The 27,190-nt window shown below is 35.3% G+C and overlaps 1 protein-coding gene across 4 annotated transcripts in view; it reads right to left on the minus strand.

The window, feature by feature from the left end:
- Window positions 1-27,190, minus strand: part of LOC149806552 (glucosidase 2 subunit beta-like) — a 71,686-nt gene that overhangs the window by 23,914 nt on the left and 20,582 nt on the right. For 2 of the 4 annotated variants that reach the window (XM_089954390.1, XM_089954398.1), the window contains exons 8-10: window positions 20,609-20,693; window positions 18,186-18,264; window positions 16,515-16,679 (exon numbers count right to left, since the gene is read on the minus strand). In XM_089954390.1, coding sequence (XP_089810516.1) covers window positions 16,515-16,679; window positions 18,186-18,264; window positions 20,609-20,693 — 329 coding nt within the window. Of the gene's footprint in view, window positions 1-1,557; window positions 1,678-16,514; window positions 16,680-17,119; window positions 17,199-18,185; window positions 18,265-20,608; window positions 20,694-27,190 lie in introns of all 4 variants that reach the window. The other 2 variants (XM_089954384.1, XM_089954379.1) reach the window with 2 other exon arrangements.

The raw sequence follows: 27,190 nt of genomic DNA on the forward strand, positions 1-27,190 counted from the left end.
AAGTTCCGACAATAACGAATAATGGGTGAAAATGAGTATAATTTCTCAACAATTATTTCTCAACAATTTGAATTTGTAATTTAATAATGAGACAATATGAGACTGATGTACAAGAAAGTTTCTCTGTATTCTGGATCTTTGAATTCTCTCAAGTGAAGGCACAACAAAAATGTACATAGCAAGGTTATAAATTCAGTTTTTTGCTTACAGGTACCATTTTACTCAGCCTTCAAAATGTGTGCAAAGCCATTATTAACTATTTACTCTCACTGAAAAATCTGAGACACTGGGCCTAAATAGAGTGCACTATACGTGTGTACACCAATGGACATTGTGATTTCACTTTCATTAGTGGTGTACCAATTTTCAAATATGCTGTGATCTGTTACTATGAATTCTAAGACTTAAAGGTGTTCTGCTTCAAATAAACAGTAACACCTGGAACAACCAGAAAATTTAGTTACCATTTATTTCACAAACCTACAAAATAAACACAAAAGAAAACAAGCAAACAAGCAAATTCAGTGAATTTTTGTATTCTCTGCCCACTGCATCTACCATGGTGAAGTCATAAAAGTACTTCATTATAAAATCTGACCATAATCATGACCTTGAAGACAAGGCTGTCAAGTTATTGGGCAGACATACAAAAATGACCATGACCTTTAAGACAAGGCTGTCAAGTTATTGGGCAGACACAAAAACGACCAAGTTTCATTGCATTCTCTTAAAGAGAATCTGAGGAAAAGTGAAGAAAAGGCTTCACAAAATTGATCAGTGACCTTGACCTTGGAGCAAAAATCTTTACTATGATACATAGATTCCATGAAACTGAGAAGCACGAGTGTACCATGGTCATCATACACCTCCATCAGCTTTTACGATATAAAGCAGGAACTAAATGACTGACCTGTGTCTTTGACCATAAAGATAGGACCCCAATTTGTATTGGACACACCTTTTATAATCATATGAACCTTCATCCCTTCATCTCAAATGTCTCTAAAATTATCGAGTGGAAAAGAAAAGGTACACCTGCTAATGATGACATATAAGCAAGCAATCTGAATCTCTTAAGCAAGCCCAAACAGTTTTAGAGTGAAAAAAGAACCATGACAGAAGACAAATATCAGAGCTGATTTGGACCTTGAAGATAGGAGCCCCAATGTGGGATGAGATACACTCCCCAGTGATGATGTAAAAGTATACTATGTTTTATCCCTTAATCTCAAATGGCTTTAACATTATGAACTGAATGGAAAGTGTGATGGATGGATGGATGGCCATCCAAACATGGAATTGGCAGATATTATGTCCTCCATTTTCTTCTAAAAGCAATGGAATAATAATGGAATCCATTGTATTTATTCCTGTTAATGGGTGTCCATGTTCAGACTGTGATAGTAACTAAGACACCAAGGATCCAATTCAACTGATGTATCTAATTCTAACATTTCTATATAAAAAAAATGCCAAATTTTGACAAGTGTCAAAATTCTATGATCGTACCCTCAACCATCTTTGCCATACAGCCAGACAAAATTTTTATTTACTCACATCATCATCTAATTCTTCCCCCTCCTCTTCCTCATCCTCCTCATCTGTATCATCTTCATCATCAAATTGCTCATCACCCAAGGGCGGAGGTTTTGGAATTTGATTTATGGAGGGGGTAGCCTAGAATGCGCCAAACGACAATATCTTACCCTCAAATTTTGTGGACATTTTAACATACTTGGCAGAACCAAACATTCCCTTTTTTTCCTGTGTAGAAAAACATTTTTTTCCTTTCTGGTCATGGATTGTAATCATATATTTTTAGTACACCAACTCATATTATAAAAAGTTGTCTAGTAAAATATACTTCTTCAATAAGACTTACATAATCATAATATGCAACAAATCCTTTGCTATGAAATACACTGACCATGTCTTCTGGCTTGTTTCAGGAACAGAAATGCTACAATGAGTATTGGAAATGGCACATATTATGCCATCTCATGACTTGATCTACTAATGACTTTTACCCCATCATCACATGTGGACCTAACTAAAGTTATCTGTACAGAGTGAAAAGTAACAGCCTGGACAAGGACACAGGCCACTAACTCACATTACCAGATATCAATTGCTGAAACATTGACCTTGAAGCAAGGTGTATGACTGTGAATATGCAAGATACCATTGAGATGTATAACATGATTAAGTTTCATTACAAATATCTTCATTAGTCGAAAATTTATTTCTGTACATGGATAGAGGTCACTGATTTATATTTTTGCTTGTTATTACCTTGAACTGAGGCAGTGGGAATGGCTTTGGTACATGACACACCATCTAGTTCTGACATATTTGGGTAAAAATCCATTTAAGTATTTTCAGTGGTTCAAAAAGTTATGCTTCAGACATGGTTAAAGTCAATATATATATATATATATATATATATATATATATATATATATATAGGCAAAGTTTCACTTAAGTATCTGACCATTACAACATCATGGGCTATACAAGCAAAATTTAATGGATGGATGTCATAATATTACACTGGACTTGGGCTGGTTGTATTAAGTGAAATCAGACAAGAGTGATATCTTCTTGGACACTGAACAGTAACTAGTGAAGTGGAAATGCGCTCTCTTCCTGAGGTGACACTGGGTATATCTTGGGACAGTGTGCTCTTATTAAGATCACATAAATATTATTCAAGAAACATTTTATTCCTAAAATCAATTTCTTCTTCAAATGCATTACCAGATCAAAATACACCTCTCCCTCAATAGCTTGTGGACAATGGGGTCCATAAACATAGACCGCACTTTAAGTGTGGGTGCAAGTTACCAAGGGACCTACAAAACTTGAAAAAATCCGCTTAGAGTCTACATAGAGAAAACCAGGGGTTGGTGGGGGGTTGGAGTTCTGGAACTGGGCTGATTAATGATTCCTCATTTTACAATCACGTCAATAATAATTAATAATAACGTGCTTTTTCTAATTAATGTGTTCATTATTCTGTATAAATAACATTTATTTTCAAAATGTCCAACATGTGACAGATTGTTCCATCTGCTTTCAACAGTCATTACGTGTATGCAAAAACATGTGTATAATGTCACTGCTTTTTGTTTTAATGATTAGTCTGGTTCGAAGACTGTTATAAGATAGTATACTGCCAAGTCAGGAGACAAAGTAGCAGGGAACTAGACTAACTATTGATACACCACCAAACAAGAATCCTTTTTTTTTTAAAATAGCCACATTTATTTAGTGAGACAATCACCTACATTGAAACTCAATTTTTATTTAATTTTGTTTTGCTTTGTTCAATTAGTAGAATATTGATGTTATGATTTCACTGGAAGAAACAGTGAAACTTCTTATCATATCTCTAAGTACCAATCCATGAATTCTCTGAAACTCGCTTGCCCACAATGGTCTGTATCTGTGAAACCAAGCTCTTTATTTTACAAAGTATTCGTTTTGCTTGGTAGCCTTGCTATCTTTGTTCACAGTTATGAACGAGTCGGTTAATTTAAGGTAGTTTATGTTACATACACAATAGTATCTATAACAGTGTGTTTGACTGATCAACTGAAGTGAGTTCACCTGACATACGACTGGGGTTGCTAGATTTTATGTAAGCCATTAAACTTTTATTTTATTCCACCTCCTCTATTTGATTCAAAAGACATAATTAATGTGATAATATAAAGGAGGCCAGTTTTAATTCAGCGCAATAATAATAATAATAATGACTTTGTATAGCGCCTAATCTTGAGAAGCTCTAAGCGCTTTACAACATTAGACAACACCTATAACATAAAAAAACATATAATAATATTACAAAAACAACATGAAATTAGAAAAACATTAAAAAATAAAAAAAACATGCTGAGAATATTTCAGGTAGGAAACATTATTAGGTCTTTAAGTTTGTTCTTGCTGTCGAAATAAGTGAGTTTTGAGAGCCCTCTTGAATGTGATCACTGTGTCTTTGTGTCTAAGTTCAGTGGGCAATTCATTCCATGTTGTTGGGCCCTGGTATGCAAAAGAAAACTGTCCATATGATTTTGTTTTCATAGTGGGAATAATGAGTATACGATTGTCAGAAGAGGAGCGTAAGTATCTTGCTGGTGTGTACACATGGGTGAGATCGGATAGGTATGTTGGACTAGAGTCTGACAGTGAAACGTAGCACAGAGAACAAATATTGTGTTTGATTCTGGATCGAATGGATAGCCAGTGTAGGGTACAGAGCAGCGGGGAGGTGTGCTCTGATTGTGGTACTCTAAGTATGATCCGAGCAGCTGTATTTTGAACTTTTTGAAGTTTCTGGAGTAGATATTGAGATGAACCAGACAGAATTGAATTACATTAGTCCAGTCTTGAAAGTACTAATGAACAAACAAGTGTTTTAGTGGCATCAACTGAAAGATATTTGCAAATTGAGCTGATGTGTCTCAGCTCATGACATGTTGGTGCAATGTGAGAGTACTGTCCAGAGTAACACCTAGGTTTCGTACTGATTGTGTGAATGTAATGTTGGCGTTGCTGATATTTATTGTTTGAGGTAAAGGATGTGAATGAGAAAGTATTTGTGTTGTGATCAGAATGGCCTCAGTTTTATCATCATTCATCTGCAGCTTTTTACATGTCATCCATGATTTCACATCAGAAATGCACCTCTCTACACCTTTGATGGTAGCATCAACTTCAGTTGGGTGGCTAGATTTGTATATTTGAGTGTCATCAGCATACAACTGGTGAGACACTGGATGATGATCTATGACAACTGAGAGTGGCTGAGTGTAGAGAATGAAGAGAACAGGTCCAAGAAGACCCCTGTGGAACACCACAACATAGATCAACTGGGCTGAAGCATATTCCATTTGCAGATACAATTTGTGTCCTGTTGACCAAGTAGGACTTGAACTACAGTAAGGCTGTATCATGAATGCCAAATACATGCTGGAGACAGTGAAATAATATATCATGGTCTATTGTGTTAAATGCTGCAGACAAATCAAGGAGGATGAGGACTGTAATCTTTACACATTCCAAAGCAGACAGAAGGTGATTAACTACTTTCAGAAGAATAGTTTTAGTACTGTGGCAAGGGCAATATGCAGACTGTTTGAATTCAGATGAGATACAAGCTAGGATAGAACAACCTTTTCTAAGATTTTTTATATGAACGGGAGATTAGAAACTGGGCAGTTGTTCTTTAAATCGTTATGGTCGAGTGTTGGTTTCTTCAGCAGAGGCTTTACAATGGCAGTTTTGAAAAATGATGGGAATTCCCCGGATGAGAGAGAGGTATTAATAACATCAGTTAGTGAAGGCAATACTGGATCTAAGCATTCAAGCAGCAATGATGTTGGAATTGTATCAAGTTCACATGACTTTGGTGCACTCTTCATCACGATTGTACGTACTAAATCCATAGAGAGAGGTTCAAATGCTGCTAATGGTTGCCGCTGCAATTCTGTATCCCAACTGTATAGTTCCTAAAGATGCTCATGGGAAGAAGGTTACAAAGAAGATGGTGATATCAAAAAGACTGATTTCCTATCATCAGGTTTCTCCTTTAGCAATGAAAACGGGGGCTGTCATGACAAAAAAAGAACTGCAAATTGAGTTAATTGAAAAGGCATGAATATCACTAATTCTGGGTGCTGAAGCAAGAATAATTAGGAAGCATCTCTTTGAACAGTGAGTCTGCAAGGTTCTAGACAGCAGATCAAATGCTGCTTTGTTCAACCATATCAGAATATCTTTTAGGTTCCATTTCACACAAAGGACCAAGACCTTAGAAGAAAAGTCATAACTGGCAAGGAGGTTGGACAGGTTTTTGTTCCATGTCCTCTGTTCCATCATTATGAAATGTGTCTGAAATCATGAAATGGTAACCCTTCATTCTAGAAGGAACTGACTTCTCAAAAAGCCATAGGAGGTAGTTAAATGAACAACTGAGGCTTTTAAAAGAAAGGTATCACTGCTTACACTAAAATTCACCATTTCCCAATATAGGCTTTCAAGTGGTGGGTCTTTTTGCACAAGCAATTCTGTCCACCACTTGTTCACAGAAATGTTTATTTCTAATTGCTTATTTGATATGAGCTACACTTGCAGGTTATTATTTATGGACTAGAATTGAAAAACAAAGAGTGAAGCTGTTTCAGCAGTAAGAAAACATTTTTCTGGAAATATCCATGCTCAAATCATGAGGTCAGTGATCCAAGTATTTTGCATTAAGACTGGTACAGTTTCAGCGAATGGCCATTACCTACCGAGGCTTCTAAATCTACAACAGAGCATGACAAAGACTGGCAGATTGGCATTCTGGATCTACAACAGAGCATGACAAAGACTGGCAACTTGGCATTCTGGATCTCAACAGAGCATGACAACGACTGGCAACTTGGCATTCTGGATCTACAACAGAGCATGACAAAGACCAGCAGCTTGGCATTCTGGATCTAAAACAGAGCATGACAAAGACTGGCAACTTGGCATTCTGGATCTACAAAAGAGCATGACAAAGACTGACAACTTGGCATTCTGGATCTACAACAGAGCATGACAAAGACTGGCAGCTTGGTAAAAGAGATCCACAAGAGCCAGACTAGATCAGACTGAGATGTAACTGAAGACTGAGAGGTGAGTGGACTACTGTGAGAATCAGCTGATTTGGCTGGTGAGCAATTCCACTAGGCCAATGAGCCTGAATGGGATGTGGTGGACTTGCATATGGATTTGTCAACAATAATACCACCCGAGAAAATCCCAAACATGAAGTCAGAGATATGTGGACACGGCTCCTACTTTGCCTTCTGAGATAACTGTTGATAGTCAAGGTGTCTGAATGAAACTTGACACCTTTTTCAGAAAAGAGTCTCTCGAAGGGACTGACGCTCTAGTGATCAAGAAGAATTTCCTGGAATTCAAGACAAGATCAATTCTACTTTGTAACTACTGAGTGTTGAAACCATGTCTGAAGTTTTTGAGCACTAACAAGATTTTTAAATTAGCCAATGTGGCAGCCATATTTTTATCAGATTGGTACCTTTTTCACTGAGGATTAAACAGACACCACAGTAAGTCTTTTGGTGAAAACCCAATATCATCCACCTAAGAGGAATAGTACTAAGATTTTCAGACAGCCACTGAGGTGGGAATACTGGAAGTCACATTGGCACTATTTGAGGTGGCAATACTGGAGGTCAGATTGGCACTATCTGAGGTGGCAATACTGGAGGTCAGATTGGCACTACTTTCATTTGGGACCAGCTAGACATCATGAGAAGTATTCTGGTGAAAACCTCACGTCACTATGACTTTCCATTTAGTGGAAGCAGTGACAACATTTTCCAAATGGCCAGGACGAATATATTGGATGTCAGATCAGCATAGTTTTCATTTAACCCAATCAGACATCATAACTCTTTTAGTGAAAACCTCATGTTGATATTACTTTCATTTTCTAGAAGCAACAACTAATGTTTTTAAAGATGGCTGTTGTGATGGCTGTATTGGACATCCAAGTGGAACCATTTTCATTTAGAATCAACAAATAGGCTTCATAAAGAAGTCGTCTGGTGAACATCCCATGTTTATATGACTTTCCATTCAGGAGATGTAGGAATAAAAATATTTTCAACACGGCCACTGTGAAGGTCATATTTTATGTCCAAGCAGCACCATAGGCCAACTAGAGATCATAAGAAGTCTTCTGGTGAATACATCATGTCGAGATGACTTTCCTTTTAGGAGGAATAAAGATAAGCTTTTCAATTTGGTTGCCATGGTGGCCATACTGGATTTCCAAGTGACACCATTTTCATTTAGGACCAACTAGACCATGGAATGAAAGTGTGTTCAAAGTTTCATGGCAATTCTCCCAGTAATTTAAGAGACGCTGCAATAACAAATTTGTTTCAACTGACAGACAGATGAAAGACAACAGGCTATCCCATAAACTGTTCTGATCTCTGTCTGATCTCTGACCAGAAGAACTAGTAATGTCTCATGCCTTTTTTGAAGACTTTCGCTAAAGCTTTCATCTCAAAGTGCTCCTGATGGAAAATCTTATTATGGTCACCCCAGCCAGTCATGCAGACATTTCTGAAATGATTGGCCATTGGGATAGAAGGACGATCTTAAAATGTTTCATAGGAAAAAAAAAGAAAAACACACACACACACTATTTGAATTATTGATCTGTAAAGGAATTTGTTTATTTCTTTCACAGATGTTCTGATATTTTCTTAATTCAGTAATACAGTTTCAAAGGTCTTTGATTACCCTATTCCTCAGAATTCCTATTTCACAATCAACTTCTTGTAAAGGCAGAACCACTCCAATTATGGCCAGTATGAATAAATTAGAGAACTTGTTTTCCGGATATGTATCCAAAACAAAATTTTCCACAATTCATGTATGTTTGTTTCTTGGATATTTCTGTTGATGTATCAGATTTTCCCTAGTAAATGACAACATGATGGCTATTTCTCTATCACCACTTTCTGTGCTATGCTCGGTTAGCAGCAAACTATCTGATATTTCATCCTCCTAGTATTGTCCTTAACTGATGATCTTTCCATCTCACTGATATTCTTAAAACAATCAATTATCTTTATATGACATACTGCTATTGTGCTTTAGACATGTCCTGAATCACTGAATGATGGATCAATTTACTATACTCCAGGAAACAATTCAATCAGAATACCTCCAGTTTTGGCAATACTCCAATAGATCTCCATCATAAAGGTGCTTGAATTCAAACAATACAATATTAATTGAGGTCACAGAGAAATGGCAAAAAAAGACCACAATCTGATCAACCTAATTAAAACATTAAACATAAAAAACTTGCTCACTGGGTCCAAGAAAGAGATGGAATGAAAGATAACTTACACGATCTTTCTTGCTTGACTCTTGATCATTTATTTTGGAGAAACCCATGATCCCACATCATGGCAGCATCTCTGAGAATGCCATAAGCAATTTTCATATAAACAGAACATTTGCCCAATAAATGTATTTGTCACCTTTCTGCTTCTTTTTTCAACACAGCCAAGTATCTGATTTTTTTATATATATACTTCTGTGCTGTTTAAACATTTAGGATGATTGTCTCCCTTACCGTTAACATCTTTACGTTTGCTCAACATTACCAGATGATGCTATAACATGTAAACAAAAACTTCATCATAAGAGTATTTGCATGAACATCACAGATTATAGCACAGCAGGTGCCCCCTGACCATCTACAATGAGTCAAATATGAAAATCCTAATCTTGATCAAACCTGGATAAGCCAATGTCTGATTAGACCAATATGCTCATACTTTTTGTGCTGTTGCAATTGTTGTGCAAGTCCATAATTTATGCCTTGTTTCAGACTGCCTTAGAGTAAAACTTGTCACAGTTCATTTGTCTGCAGAGGATGGTTGTGAGATTTGAAGAAATGCAATATCTGTTAATAGTTGGACTTGTGAGTTCAACACCAGCATGTGTTTTTTGTAGAAAGCTGGATCTGAGTTAAATGTGAATGGCCATTATGAAGTGAGAAGCTTGGAGACATTTGGGTCTTGAAGTTGCCTTTCAAAGCAGTGTAAGATATCAGCAGTTTGACCAGCCTGTGGTAACTCATTAAAAGAGGGCTGGTCTTTTTGGATTAAAGGTCAGCAGATGCATGAATTCTGTAAAAGGCCACTGGAGAAGAGGAGAAGGATGACATAACTCTGGAGGCAGGAGCCTGAAGAATTCTTGAAGAACTGGACACTACTGGACTGAGCATAGGAGCTGGGACTTGTAACTGTGTTTCTTCAAACTCTGAGGTGAGACCTCCTGCAATGTTAGTAATGACTGAGCTGGCAAGTAAGACAGTCATGGATGAGGAACAAGACTGGGAGTCCAGTCATGTTGGTACATGGTGATCTCCTGGCATTCACTTTGAGTTTTGTCAAAAGTTCAAGGTGGCTACCAAGGCCAGGGAATGAGAAATCATCGTAGCTGGTACTGGGTCATGATAAAGCCACAACTGCTGATGGACCTGTCCATGAGTCTGATAGTGGATATTATGGGAGTACAATTCTGACTTTAGTCTATGTTGGTTGTGCTGAGTGTCACATAGAGTACTGGGACTGAAAGTGGTGTGTGTGCCCAGGTGCCAGATGCTGTGTGGTGTATGCTGGTAAGACAGGTTCCCATATGCAGTCTCAGTAGTAGATACCATTGCTGATACTGTCCTGGATCAACTACCATGAGATAGATTAACAGGGACGCTCAAGTCAGGTCATATTACCAAGCAAAAAAAACTTTCAAGTGAGTGAATGTGCTTAAGTTGCATCTGATGGAACAACCATATGAAGCCATGAAATTCAAAATTGTCACAGGTGGTAGGGTTGGTGTTTTTCCATGTGAATTTACAAGATGTCAAACACAGGATTTGATCCAGAAATATGCACATATCACCAAAAGGACCCATGAACCTACCATAATTCAAAAGGCATGAGATAACTGTCAAGTGTCTAAAATATACATTGACAACAGTATCTGCATCAACTGTATGAATCAATGTACCTGTGACATCAGGCCCAAACTGTTCCAATAGTATCAGTATAGGCTTTGGGGCTGATTTACAAGACTAGTCTGGTTGGTGCCATAACATCCATTTTCAATGCAATCTGACTATGGACCATATATTGAATGCAGTCATTGTCATTATGCATTGAAAACTGCTCCAATATTAAAAAGGCATCTTTGTTTTTGGCAAGGTCCAATACAAGTTTGGGGGAGGCAAGATTTCTGTTGATGATTATGCTTAACAATGTGTTCCCAGTGTAAACTACCAAACAATAAGCAAATATTTATCCCAATACATTATCATTAACATCACATGTCAAAAGACAAAATGGGGAAGAGAAATTTTATCATTCATAAAAACATTTACCAAGATTACATGTCACAGATAATATGTTGGCACAGTGTGATGCTAGACTGGTCTTCTTGTATTCTGCATAAAGAATGATACTGATATCGAGCAAACCAAGGGGTAAACAGTCCACCAATCACTTGTACACTTTGACTGACTAAAGAAATATGTTTATGGCAAGCACCCAAATGATCCAAAAACTCTAGTAAGATCTAACTAAATGTACTTCACAATTACTTCAAATATGTATTTTTCTGTCATCAAGAGTGGCTGAAGATTTCTGGTTCATCTCTTGACTGTGATCATTTATATGAACACTTGGATGAAAACATAGTTTAAGTGACTAATCTTGACAGGTGATTAATCTGTACTTGTACAGGTGGCAGTATTATTTAAAGCACTGAAGGAACCATCATTTGCTCTTGGCCTAATTTTCTTCAGCATTCCTTATTTTGGAAGGTTAATTCATGAAATGAAATACCTACAAATATGCAAACTTTGACAGGTAAATCTACAAATTTACACAACCATAAAATGTAATTTTTTTTAATTATACAACACCATGAAAATAAATGAAACCATGGTAACTTGCCAAGACAAAATTTGATGAATTTAAAGTACTAATGACCATTACAGCTGGTAAATAAGATGAAGCCACTTAGCACACCAAATGATGAAAGAGACAAGAATTGCAAGACATGCATCCATAATGATGAAAGGGTAATATTTAGTAAGAAAATAAAAGGAGTATATTTCCCTGTAATAAGAAAACTCCAAAAGGTTGCTCCAACTGGTTAAAAGGCACAAAATGAAACAAATTCATGAGGTCTCGTAAAAAAAAAAAAAAAAACTGTGCAGACCAGGCACTAGCATTAGCTGTAACTGACTACTGATGTGATTTTGTACAAATCCCTCTTTCCATGGGGAGACAACTCTCAACAGACCTCTGTCTTGGCAAACATTACTTTTTAGCACTTTCATTGCTAGGAAGCAACCAAAGGACATGATTAAAGTCTTATCCACATTTGAAGTACTGTATCTCCAGAATATTGAATGTCCTCCTAATGTATTTTGATCAGGTAACAAATGAAGAAATAATTACATGAATAAAGGAGAGAGTACTGAAAAGCAAAAGTGGAAATGATTACTACTCACATGGCATCAATATATTCAAGGTTTGAAAAATAGTTCAATTGAAGTAGGATGTTTTCAAAATTTATCTCTGGCAAAAAAAATTATTCTTCAGCAAGAGAGTGGATGTATAAACAGGTGTTTAATGATTATGTAAACAAAATTCCACAGAGGCCATAAATGGATAAAGAAAACGTAAGAAGTTTATGAATAAGATGATAATTGTTACTAACTTGGTTGCACAGCTGTGTAAGAAATTGAATCTTTAGTAACAAACAAAATGTCAATGAAAGTCTGGAAGTCTCAACAAGTCTGGATGGAAAACTTCCTACCAAATACAATTTCTCTTTGTCAAACCATTTTCGATTTTGTTTTGGTTTTCATGCCATTTTTCAGAAAAGGATAAGGTATACATGACAGCCAGTTTATCTGATCAGGGAAGAATCCAGGAAAAAAACCTGAAGAACCACTGACCCATGGGAAGTTAATGACAAACATTCTCAAATACACATATTAGCTGAGCTTGAGACTTGGACAAGGGTGAGATGGCAGTGATCAGTAATATAATGAGATATTATGCACATGTCTTTGTTATTGTTACTATGGAAACCAAATGATTGCTAAGAAGGCCAAAACAATATAAAATCTAAGTTAAATATATAATATTACATAGTAGAAACAGTTATAGCATCAACACATGACATGTCAGTTAAACTGAAAATGCATGACAGATGACTGCTGATGAATAGTGGATACAAGAGCATACCATGTGGTGAATCCACCTCGGAACAGATGAAATCGATAAACAAAGGATACCTTCAGTTTCATATACAGATGAGCAACATTCAATCATTTTTGTCATGAAGGTTAATATATAAAAAAGGGACAACCTTGTCATAATATCGATTACATACCTTCACATTATTCACCCACTGTCACAAAACACAATTTTAAACTTTTTCACTCAGTTTCTGAAAGATATTTTCATGGTATGATTTATTTCAACTCTCTAGACACTGTAATACAGAAAATTAAAGATTCAACAAGAGTTGTACTAGCAAGCTGCTGTTCTTTTATTCAGCCTGGGAAACAAAAGGATCTTTTATGATAGGCTGTGATTTACTGGATTTTCCAAGAGAAATAAATCTGATAATTCACTGAAATGAATTTCTCTTCTGTCAACAGACGCAAATAACATGATGACCAAGAAATCTGATTAGCCTTTTTGACATCTGCATGGTCAAGTGGTAAGTGTGGCTATCATGTCGGAGAACCAGGTTCAAATCCAAAAAGTAAATATCAGGTGTATTCTTCAATGTTTGTGAAGAGTACTTTTTTATATCTTGAATTAGGAAAGGGAAATATGTTACTACTTATATTTCTGTGCAAATATATACAAACATAGTAGAATATAATTATAAACAGCTAACATTATCACACAATATATCACAAGAAATACAACTTCAATCTATTATATATGTATTACTAGCCATTATGTCGGAGTGTAAAATAAACAGACAATTTGCTTGTTCTGACTGAGTATCAAATATATTTCATCTCATCTGGAACTAAGTTTTTCATGTGATTTCCAGAGAACATAATGATAATTATAAGTCTTCCAATACTTTTGCCAATCTCTGAATTTTCTAGCCACCAACGATCATATTTCAGCAAACAAACCGTTTTTCCTCAAATCTAGATTTTTGCCTTGAAAAGTGAATGTTGACTGTAGTCATATTTTGTGAACTGTGTATCTTATTGCAATCGAAATCATACGGCTTTTTGCAATCGAAATCATACAGCTTTCAGTGCAATCTTAAGTACTTGACAGTTGTGTGTGACTTTACAGTTCAGTAAAAATAGGGTCATGATGAAACAGTTGATGGTTGTTAACACGGTACCGTTTATGTAAAAGAACTCTCTTAAACAAATAAATGGAACACTGACATTGCATAACATGAACTGATAAAAGTCCAAGATATTTATTGGAACTTACCAGTGACAAAAATTATTGAATGCGCCTTGTATACATTCTTACGCAGGGTGTAGACTATGAAGCAATCTAGAAGCAAGATTAAACTATAAAACTGAGCATAATATGCCCCAAACCTCTACACATGCTTCCTCTTTCTATTCTACTTACTAAAAAAGGAGTCCCATTTTAAGCAAAAACTCTAAACTGGGTATATAGTATAAAACAAGGGGCCGAAAATAGGCCTGGTACGAATAATATAACTTGAGCATTTCACTAAGTAAGCTTATGTAAGACTAAGAACAATGCCCTATTTAAACCATGTTCAATCCTCTATGGGTCAATTCAACCTGTTTAACTCTAGTCTATTAAAAATTATTTCCGATCATAAAAGCCCTCATTAATATGCGGAAATCATGCTGAACTCATCCAAGATCTTGAGGATATAAGCCTTTTTACAAAGTCTTATCAAAAATGGATGAGATATATCATTTTTGGAGAGATAACAAGCTATGCTAATCAAATACATGATTACCTCATTGTAAGTCGATGACGCAAGATTGTTTACTAAGTCTGAGCAAAATTCAATGGAAATAAAGTCTCTTGAGGCTTAAAAGTTTGGTCAATACAAGATTCTCTCATAGATGTGTGTAGATCTTGCTAAAACAGACCCCAAAATGGGAAATGTTGTCAGTGAAATGAAAATGGAATGCAAACAGAATGCAGAATAAGTGCAAATGAAAAAATGAATGTGCAATTTTTATTTGAAAAGAATGATAAAGTTTGCCTACAATTATTCTACAACTGTATATTTTACATTTTGCAGCTGTCACATATTTATAGTAAATTCAAAGCTGTTTTATTTTTTAAATTTTATGCATGTTCTGTTGTTACTAAAGAATCCTTTGAATAAGACAAGATACAAAAGCAATATTTCTTTTCATTTAATACTACTGGAAACAGAAATCTTGATTTTGGTAAATGCATTCCAAATGAACAAAATTATGAAACAAATGATGAATGGAAGTGCTACTAAAAATACCTATGTCAGGGTCTGTAAATGACATAAGACTATTTAACAAGCCTGATCAAAATCTGAACGACAGAAGACTAATTAACAAGTCTGATCAAAATCTGAATGACAGAAGACTCTTTAACAAGCCTGATCAAAATCTGAATGACAGAAGACTATTTAACAGGCCTGATCAAAATCTGAATGACAGAAGACTCTTTAACAAGCCTGATCAAAATCTAAATGACAGAAGACTCTTTAACAAGCCTGATCAAAATCTGAATGACAGAAGACTCTTTAACAAGCCTGATCAAAATCTGAATGACAGAAGACTATTTAACAAGCCTGATCGAAATCTAAATGACATAATACTCATTTTCATGCATGTATTTCACCACTGATTGTATTCATCTGAGACCATGAAGAAAGGCCCATTAACTAAATCTGATCAAAACAGTAACATAAATGCACTCTCCACAGTGCTAACTATCTCAGACAATCCAACGAAAGATAACCTCACTCTAATGAAAGGTCTTGGTCACAATAAAACTCATCAAACATCTTGATGATATTAACCTATCTACCAATTTTAACTAAAATGGGGTCAGAAATAGCTACTCTCATGTCATTAGAAACTCTGTCAATCAGATGCAAAATCACCTATATAATGATCTTGCTCACAATAAACCTCACAGGACATCTTGATGATAAAAGCCTATTTACCAAGTTTTTTAAAAACTAGATCAGAAGTGCAGTCTGCAGTAACAAGCTCAGCCACTCAGAAACATGATCACCTCATCAACATGCAAGGATCTTGCTCATTATGAAAACTGGTCATATCTTCTATGATGCATGATTATAATCCAGGTTTGGTCAAACTCGAACCAACAATATGTCCAGAGTGGTAACAAGCTCAGACACTCTCATTATCCAACTCATCTAAGATCCTCATAACAGAAGTCTATATTCCAAGCCTGAACAAAATCAGATCCGAAATAGTACCTCAGACTGGTTTGTCAATTAGATGCAAGACCAACTCATTATCAAAACCCAGAGAGATCTTGATAATATAAGTACATACTGTGATCAAAATCAGATCAGAAATATGTGGTAACAAGCAGCTGTAGATGGATGGATGAGGGACAACTAATGCAAGACCATATAATAAAGGATTAACTGAGCTGTGTCATTTTCTTTCTGAATGTGGTGAGGAAAAAAATCTGATTATGCACCTAAATGGTTAGTTGCAGTTCTTACTCTTTTGAAAGGCACACAAGAAACAACATTTTTGATCAACCAATCCAAAAGGACTTTACTTTTCACAAATTCCATACATTATCTCTGTCAATCATTTAAAATAAGCTAATCTGGTATTTGAATAAATTCATTACATCTGTAGTATAAGAGATTATACTATTCATATTGTCTAAATTTTACATGATGAAAAAGCTTACCTGTTCTGCTGGAGGTTCTGATGTTGGGAAAGGCTCTGTTTCTTCATGCTTATCTCCCTTGGGTGGCTCTTCGAGTTCAGAGGGTTTGTAGAATTCTTTTATGTTGGGCCATACCTTCTCCAGGAAATGATCAAAATCTGCCTGATCTACATCCTCAAGGTGCTCCTATACGTATGGATAATGGATGGAAAGATAAGAATAACACTATATGCCTTACCACTTCATGATAACACTATGCCTCAATGTCTCATGGAAAGCCCCATTATGCAGCTTCCCTGCAATCATGCATTTTAAAGTTTACATTCATTTTAAGATATTTCTTTGCAGCTCAGAAAAAGAAACATGTCATAAAAATGTTGGCAGGACAATAAAGAAGTACACCAAATAAATGCCAAGATTAGATTGTACATAATTTACAGTTATTTTTTATGTGCTTCAATAAAAAGCAGGTACAGAAAATACATGATTCTCATTAAATATAATACAGGTGAAGTGAATGCAAAACAAAAAAAAAATCTGAAAAATGATCTAAACTTATCAACAAAAACTTTAGAAAAATATTCTTTTTAAATGAAGCAATGCATATTGATGACACTAAATCTTACCCTTGCCTCCTCATGGGAAACATCACCATTAGCATCAATGTCAAACTCAGGGCGAGCGGCCATTTCTGGCAAGTCAACCCTAAAACACATAATGGCAAGGGGAAGATCTGTAATATGCTGTTGTTAACCTTTAACTTTTAGGCTAATATAAACCCTTTAGTAGTAAAAAAAACCTGTTCCCTTTTTAAGTTTAATCAGTCAACCAAGCACTGAAAATAATATATGATTAACACATCAAGTTTTTATACAAAGGCATTCTTCCTTCCAAATGTGATTTTGACACCCCTTTTTGTCCCTTTCAATAGCCTTGGCGTAAGTACCTATAAAAACATTCTCATACTGATCTGAAACCAAAGACTCTTGAAAACAACTCCACATTTCTCTTCCATTTAATTATATTCCCTTCTCAGAAGATATTGTGGTTTCTTTGTAAATGCAAGAACAAATTATATGTACCATTCTTTCTCGTGTTATGAATTTTTCACCTATTATTTCACATTTTCAATGTATCTGTTCAAGGCTTACAGAACTGGGGAAAATATAAAACCACAGAAAATTCTAGTGCTTGGTTGGCATTTATAAACTTATGGTGATGAAAATAAGGAAAATGGGATGAAATGAATTGCCAGATTCATAAAATGCTAAAACCGACTGTTCAAAAACCACATTCATAAGTTTCTTCTACTGAAATTTTGCTGTTAAAATTACTGTGGCAATTTTCTAATGAACTATTGTGAACTGAAAATTAATCTGTATTTTAATAACATACAGCAACCATTCACTTTTGCCTATAAACATCAACTTTGAAGAAAAACACTATTATAATTTATATTTTGTTTTGTTACCTTTTCTAGGCAAAGCAAATCATAAAGCCAAATGGTCATTTTCTGATGAAAGTCCATGCATCCATCAGACTAACCTTACAGCATGACTTTCTTTACATATATAAACACACTGTAACTGCTTTCAGTAAAGTTTCTTAGCAAAGCACTGATATGAAGCTGGCAATTCAAGGCATCTATTCACAAAACCAATTTATTAAAGACTTCATTAATTATTGATCTACCTTAACTTCTTGTTCTGTAGCAGTCCCATCTCGGTCTTTATCAAATGCAGAATGCTGAATTGCCTCGGCAATGGTAACACTGTCAAGTTGTAGGTATCCAGTGTTAACATAATCACTTTCCAAAATATCATTACACTCAAGTTTCATTTTTCCACCTTTTATTTATCAAGCTATTGTTTATAATCAATACTAACCACTGGATAATTAATCCAAGACTGCTTAAAGTTAAACTCCTTGATCTTACGAGCTGTAAAGCTGATTCTTTAAATTTTCTGACCAACAAATCTAAACTTAAACTAAAATCTGCCAGATTTATCATCTGCAATTTAAATAATCTCTCAAGTTATCAAAGAATTACAGTTAATGTTGAGATTATAAATTTTATGAGCACATAAAAATAATGAAAAATCAGAATATAAGTTTGAAAAAATATTTTTTAATTTACCAAACACAACTACAATGATGTCATACTGGAAATTTACTTTAATTAACAAGAGACAATTTACTGTCCAATGAATAATCCATCATACAATTACAAATACGATTGATAAATTGTACAGTGACATCTCATTATAAAGAACTTTAGCACACTTCATTTGCTCTTTTAATGCTGGGTTATGGATACCATTAAATTGGTTAAATTTAAGACCTGAACTTCATATTTTATATGATTCATTCAGTTGAGAAGCTTGAAAATCAATTACACATTGCATGAACTATGGTAGTAAAGAAAAGGCTGTTCATGCATTATGTGCAATTGATTTTCAGATTTCATGACTTCATAAATCCAATAAAATCTGAAGTTAAATTTTTGGAATTATGAACAGTTATAAACTTTCAACTTTCAAGAAATAAGTAACAAAACAATATTTAAACCATTGTTTAAAAATGCCAGTACATACAAGAATGATGTATGAATGCTCAAGTAGTTACTTTCTAGTGTTAGGAATGATGAACTTCATTTATCTGTGACATATGATGCAATTTTATCCAATCAAAATGCTCATTACAAAGGCTTAGTAAGAACAAGTACTTATTTTCTATTAGTGCTACTTATTCATTTTATTTGATTTTAGTACCTCGTTAATGACAAACCAGCACAACCTGTTTCACATTATTCAATATCCTTTTTCTGTGTTTTTGTTTATATGAACCATCAAGACATAGCCTTATTGAAACATACTTCATTCTACCTCATTCCTCACTATAACAGGACCTTACTTATGTGTGTCACTTTTATGGTTACCATGAAAAGCATTTGAAAAAGGAATTAATGGGTGTGTAAAGAACCCTCCAATACCTCATTATACTTCATGCCTCACAACATGGTAAACTCACCTATAATATGGGACACTCATCGAATCCATGAGCATCAGAAAAAGGAACCAATATGTATGTAATGGACACTGCACATATTTCACTATACCTCATAAGCTCACCTATAAATTGGGTCACTTTCATGGATTTCATGATGAGCATTAGAAAAAGGAACCAATATGTGTGTAAAATGACACTACACATACATCACTATACCTAATGGGCACTACACATACATCACTATACCTAATGGACACTATACATATCTCACTATACCTAATAGACACTATACATATCTCACTATACCTAATGGACACTATACATATCTCACTATACCTAATGGATACTATACATATCTCACTATACCTAATGGACACTATACATATCTCACTATACCTAATGGACACTATACATATCTCACTATACCTAATGGACACTATACATATCTCACTATACCTAATGCATCACTACATGGTAATCTCATTTGAATGGATCAAATGAAGAGCATAACAGAGAGGGACCAATGACTGTTTAATCGACAAGCCATAACTACCCTGATGATTAATGTCCTGACTTAAACTGATACAGCCAGGTACATATCTCATCAAACAATTTCTCTTCAGTGAAATTCTGGTTTAAAATAAAAATACAAAAGTATCTTCTGCACCAAGTTTCTTGTAATAAAAATGTGACTTTTGAAGCATGTTTGATATAAGCCCTATATATGTACATCAGCATCTTGTGATACAACAGAAGCCAGGAGAGTTCAGCAGAACTGTAATCACTCTACACATCTATGGTTTTAAGTTCAATCCTCCATGCCAATCTAAATGTGGGCTTGTGGTTGCCCATCCAAGGTTCTCCTGTTTCTTTCACCTGAAATGTTCTCTCATGCTAACATATGAACCAATGAGATAGTTTTGTAACATTTGGATGAACTGATTCCTAGGTTGTAAAATATTGTAGATCATACAATAAAAATCATACTCAAAATCCAAGATTTAACATTAATAATTTCATATATCAATATCCAAGAAACTGAAACAAACAATATAATACAGTAACTCCATGAAAAGTTTAAGTACAAACTAAATCTATCAACTTACAGCTTATCATCATTAGTATCCAGCTCATGAAAGGCTACCAAAGCATGCATCTTCTCCATCTCTGCATTGTGTTTTGCCTTAGTCTCTGGAAAGGGTAGAGGTCAGGATGCAAGGATAATAACAAATTTCATTCAAAAAGTATGAATCTATCTAACCACCAGGGAAGAAAAAAACTTTTAAACTGATCAGACAAATTCTAAGAAGTTTGGAAAGTTAGAAAAGTCATTTAAGATGAATTGAATTTGCCAAAAACTGAGATGCCAAAGCATAAAGAGGCTTATCAGGAATTCTAGCATAAACTATTTGGAATCTTGGCAGTACATCAATGGCATGTATATTTAATTTGTATTGTGCTTCACCTTTGTCCATAATTGGGTGTAAGAGTCTGGGCCTACATGACTAATGTCATTTTTAAAATATGTTTACCTGGATTTGAGGATATTGACTTTTCCTTTGGAAATTCTATGGATTACCTAATCTCTGTCTGGTTGTTTGCTAAAATTTAAGTAAAAAGACCTGACCTTGTTTATGAATTTGATGGAAATTTCAATTGGAAATAACCTAAGTAAAAGGCATTTTATTTGTCATAAGTCAAGTGACAGTCTGTATATAAAGAAGACCAAGTGAATACTTATTCATTCCAATTTCAATATTAGTGTGGAATCACTTTAACTATGTAGAGTTATAATTTGAGAGAAATTCTATAAATTCTTCATTGGAATTACAAAGTGTTTTTGACTAAAACACTATTTTGGGATTACTGAGGACTCATTTCAAAATATTCTGGATTATATCGTTGTGATACATCAAGACTACTGGTACATCAGCACATTCAATACTACTGGTACATCAGGACATTCAAGATTGGAATTCATTATGAACACTACTGGAATTCATTGAGAACCTTCTAAATTTTTGGACTTGTCATAGAACATTTAAGATTATCTGGGAGTTAATTTACAATACTGTAAGTTCTATTTCAAAATTTCTCTTTGTATTCTACGCCAAAAAATTTGTTGTTGAATTTACTAAAGTTGTTGGTTTTACTTTTATCTCTTATTTGGTTAAAGACTAAAGAGTTGCAACACATCCAAGAAAGTCTATGCTAACCTGTAAACAGTTAGGAACAATGAAGGGTATAATGAGAATAAAATGGCATATCTAAATACTCCAATTCCAGAAACCAAGATACTTCCAACATTGACAGCCAAAACAATAATGACTAAGAGTATTTTTTTCCAGCAAATTATCAACATCTTTCTATTCCTTCATTTCAAATGCCATTTTACACTTATCTATAATCTCATTGATTGTTTTTCTGTTCAGTTTCATTCGGTCTCTTCCATTGTTAAATTTAAAATTGTGTAATAAGTATTATATATTTTCCTGGTCCTAGACCCCAGTGCAGGGATGCATAACATACAGCCCATAGCCCATGGATACATTCTGTGCAGTCTGTTGCCTTTCTTAAAGCATGTGTATTGATGCTTTTATTATACACACAAAACTTTTGCAGTGCAGTCTGCTTACTTCCAATCAAGGTTGATCCTGGCCCATGTAAATGCTTAAGGTTGCACCTATACCCAAGTCCAAGGAGATTATTCCCTTCTCCAATTAGTAACTGAAAGTCTAGAACAAAAAATAACATGATCCCAGTCTGTTACCTTAGTCAACTTGTGACATTCGGAATATTGTTTTGGACGGAGACAGAAAAGAACATCAGAGTGGGAAGGGAGGAGGCAAATGGGCAAAAATAGCAGGTAACACTATAACATAATTCAAATTAGTTTCACCCCCCCCAACCTCTAAAAACAACATTCTAATAGCACCAATACATTAGCTTCTATTATGGCATTGCTGAATTTGCCAGGCCAGTGGGATATTGATGGCTTAATACAGGCTGTCAAAGCAAACTTAACAGTGCTGTCAGTAGTGTGCTCTGCTGATGACTGGATGATAGCCGGACTATTTGTTGGGCTGATACAAGTGTTCTTGGCATTATCCATAAAAGATTGATTCATAAAAACCCCATAATCCAGTAGTAGCCCTGACCTCTATCTTCGATTTTCATGAAGAAGAAAAAATCTCTTTGAGACACTGATGAACTCATTTAATAGTCTGAACATTCCAGCTTCTGCAATTTCAGAGATACCTTTTGGGTGATAGAAAAAGATAGTTAAAACCTTTTTATTTTTTTTATTTAGACAGAAATGTAAAGCTCTAACTAAGCAATGGAATCGATCTTGATTGTCTCCATACAACTGAGACTGGGTATTAAAATAGGAACCTTCAAACCGCAGTTGTCAAACAAGAGAGGCTGAGACAAAACTATCAGTGAACAGCAATAACTCTTTCCGATTCACAAGGCATGAACTTCACCCCTTCTTTCTGATGTTAGGGAGAAAAAGAAGACTGTTTTAAGTTAAAGTCGATGTTCTCGAAGGAAACTTCACCCAACTGCTCATAGGAGGGTTTAGATATCAGCAAAAGGAAGTACAAGAGGGTTCACCTCCACATTCAAGAGAGTTTTTAATGAGGTGGGTCTGACCGTATAGTTGTGTCCATAGAGATATTAAAAGTATAGACAAGAACTATTTTGTAGCCCCCAAAGGTGGATACAGAGCAATGTTAGGGAACATCAATGTGGAGGATTTGTTGTTGTAGGGTTTAACGCCATTTTCCACACAAGATAGGCAATACATGGCGGCCAGTATAAATGGTGAAACAAAAACCAGAGAAAACCCCAGAAAGAACTACCGACCCACGAGAAGCTACTGGCAAGTTTTCTCACATACCAACATTGGCTGAATCCATAATGGTGAGCGATTTAGACCACTTGGCCACTCAATATGGAGGATAGTAAATCCTGTAGTGAGCACTATCAAGATCGTGTGTCTAGATGTCTTGGCAATGGCCTCAACAATCTCTGGAATGCAGCTGGAGAAGATTCCTCCTTCACAAGACAGATGGAAGAAGCTAAAAAATGATCAGCAGGCTTTCTAGGATTTAATAAATGTGGGTACTTGCTCCCACTGAATCTGAAAAAAGGAGGGCCAACATGGCCGTTAATGGAGCCTTCTAGTATGGCGCAAAACAACATCAATGGATTCTTAAAGATCAACTGCAAGTATAATAACAGCATTAACTGCATATCATGTCTTCTGTATATTGTAGCATAACACTTAAAACTAAAAGCAAAGTCATGAACTTTCTAATAACAGTATTTTATCTACACACTAACTATTCAAGAATCAAACCATGGACTGCAAATAGTGTCACTCCTCTGACCAATCTTAAAAAAAAAAGAAAACTCACAAACAATGCTTCAGCACTGGTAGCTTGCAGGACTTGAATAGGTGGCTTCAGGTATTCAAGAGCTGAAATCTGCTGGGAGCTCTTAATGTTTCCAACACCTATGTGCTTTTTGATAGCAGTGTGCTTTTTCACATTGTCTTGGCCACATGCCCACAGGGCCTCATATTGCTGCTTACAATTTACCTGTCACCTACTATATTATCATATATATTATTATTCCACTTTTTGTGAAAAACATGAGTGGCTCATATCGCTGCTTAAAATTTATGTCATACATGTACTATATCATATTATTATATTGTACATGCATGACAGGTAAATTGAAAGTACCGATATGAGTCCTTGTGTTTATTATATACATGTAGTACATGTATGACATAATTTGTAAGCATGGATATGAGCCCCAATGCAGATTTAAATTCAAAATTCACAGAACGCTCAGTGCTAAAAAAGCATCAAGTACATTGATATTTGATGGCTGAATGCTAGGACAATTTTTGGAGTATTCCAATCTGTACTTCCCTTTTTGTGGAATACATTTCTTTTTCCTTAAAGGTGAAAACATTTTAACTGTAGTTTAGCTTAATTACAAAATGGTATTAATCCAGAAGACGAGATGTCAAATGGTCAATGATTAGTGTTGTTGGCATATACACGGAAAAATATGAACTCAAGCAAATTAACATATATGCTAATTTTTTGATACCTCAAAAATTCCTACACTCAAAATACTGTCTTCATTTAATGTTTGTTTAAAAAAACACTGCTATGTACAAGTGCCATTAAAAAAAAAACATCCAACTGGGTGCCTGTTTTCTTCACAAGTATTTGTAAAACTAATGTTCTAACTATAGATTAAATACTTTAAAATGCTTGCTACAGGCAAACTGTAACAATTTATTAAGTTAACATTATGACTAGCAGTACGGAACTGTTATTGGCATCAGTGACAACTGTTGATATCGTGACTAGTACTTAACAGGATAAAAGTTATTTTATTCCCAATTTAAGCCAATTGTGAATTGGGGAATTTGTGATTTTTAGCCAAAATCGTGAAGGTTTGCAGGTCTGGGTATGTCATTACCATGGCAATTGATGCTAACTGCTGCACACTTTGCTACAGTTAGCACATTTTGTCTCCAGGTTACATTTCTTTCCTAATGATAGTCTTAGCAAGAGACCACTCTGTTCAAACATGTTTTGGGTCACACAAAGGGGGACTGATAGCTTCCGTTGATTTCTTCTCCTGACTCAAATGATCACATAATTTTTATCCTATCATCACCATACATTTCTTGTTCATCAAAAGATAGGAATGTGATTACGCAAAGAACCTCAAATGTTGTTGCAACCAGTGTGCTGCTCTTTGAAAATCATGCAGCCATCTCCACCTGCAAACGTGTAACAAAATCCGAAATAAAGTGCTCGTGACAAGGCAGCTGCTATATCCAAGTCATATTTCTGTAAAAGCATATTTAGCTGTGCTAAGTGGGGGATAATATCCATCATAATATTCATGCATGCCACAAAACTGCAGCCTCTGAGTTGATTCAGCAAGTCTTGACACTCTTTGAAATCATTCACAAGAGGCTCACCCCCACCCCCAGTGGTGAAAACTGCATACAGCATATCATACAATTCCAGCCATCTAATTTCATCCACCTTTCTTTCAGTTAAAAATGTCCAAAATACTTAAATAATTCTGCCAATAGAACAGCAATTCAGCTGTTCTATTGGCAGAATTGTTTAAAAAAAACAGTATGTCTTGAAATGTGTCTTCAAAGGTTTCCTTTATGACAGGAATGTTTTTCGATGCTTGAGGGAAATACAAATTCAATCCATGGGCCATACAATGAATGCTGATCAAGTGAGGGCTTTTCTCCTTGAACCATACTGCTACACCACTTTTGCAACCTGTCATCACTGATGCCAACACTGCCAAAACCTATAATTTTTTCGACAGGAATATCCTTTTACAAAAACTGGACAACTTTTTAAAGATGTTATGCAGTGTGTGACTGGCCTGCCACTAAAACATTACCAAGAAAATGAGTTCTAGAAACAAACATGGTTGTTTTTATGATTCTGGCATAAATAACAGCTTCTTGGCATCTGAAATGTCTGTACTCTCATCAATTAAGGTACTAATGAATGCAGTACATTGTACTTTCTCCACTAACTCAGATTCTATCTCTGCTGCTAAGCAATCCTGGGGAAAAGAATAATAAAGCTCTTATGGTAATTCAACATATCTATCAAAAGGTTGACATCCTGAAATACATATTTCCAAGTGTGAAGAAATTTCCTTTCCCAGTTTTCACACACCATCTGAAAAGCATCTCATTTTTTTCATTCAATTCCAGCTATGGTTAATTTTGTTTCCAGTCTGAATTGAAAAAGTACTTTTTCCTTGGCATTCAAAGACCCATAGTTTCAGTACAACCATCTTAAGGCACACCATCTCTAGCATCATCTGATATGGGGATTAGCCTGAGGAAGTGTTTGTTCACTGTTAATGAGCCTATAAACAGAAACATCTGCAGTTATTAGACGTCTGCTCTCGACCCTTCCTTGGAAAAGAGGAGGTCTTCCAGTGATGAAGAGGGAAAAGCAGCTCCCTTCTTCCAGGTCATATAAGCTGAGTGATTTTCTACCAAGTCCCATACCAATCCAATAACAACAAATAGGAAAACTGTCCATGTGTAAACATGCAGTACACAATAAGTTGATGGGCTGTATGTCGCATGCAGTCTTTTTATGACTACACTTACCGACATCTTGATGCATTCTAAAGTGCCTAAAGGAAATACAGGAAATAATGGCTGGTAATACTTACTCTAAGACTGGTTACTAATAAAAGAGATGAAAAATGAAGCACTGATTCACTAGTGAGGTACTCAAAACCCTCAAATTCAATAAAAGGAACAGGTATGTGAAAACTAGGCAAAGAATGAGGAGAAAATAACAAATACAACACAAAAATGATTAAAATCCGAAATGCACAAAGATGACCCTAATATGAAATGTTGAGCACCCAAGAGACATGTGACAACTGCATTAAAAATAAGGATTATATTCTAAGTGTCAGACGTTGACTAAGGTATCAGATTGGGATCATATTTTTTTACCCTAGACCTCCAATAATTAATTTGAAGAGGAATTAATCTCCTTAAACTGGGGATAAGAGACATGAAAAGATACAACAATGCAATAATAGCATGTAATGTATTACTGCTATCAAATTATATTTTATAAACCAATCTATCA

The sequence above is a fragment of the Sinohyriopsis cumingii genome, chromosome 1, assembly GCF_028554795.1.
Source record: "Sinohyriopsis cumingii isolate HCF-2022 chromosome 1, ASM2855479v2, whole genome shotgun sequence".
NCBI lineage: Eukaryota > Metazoa > Mollusca > Bivalvia > Unionida > Unionidae > Sinohyriopsis > Sinohyriopsis cumingii.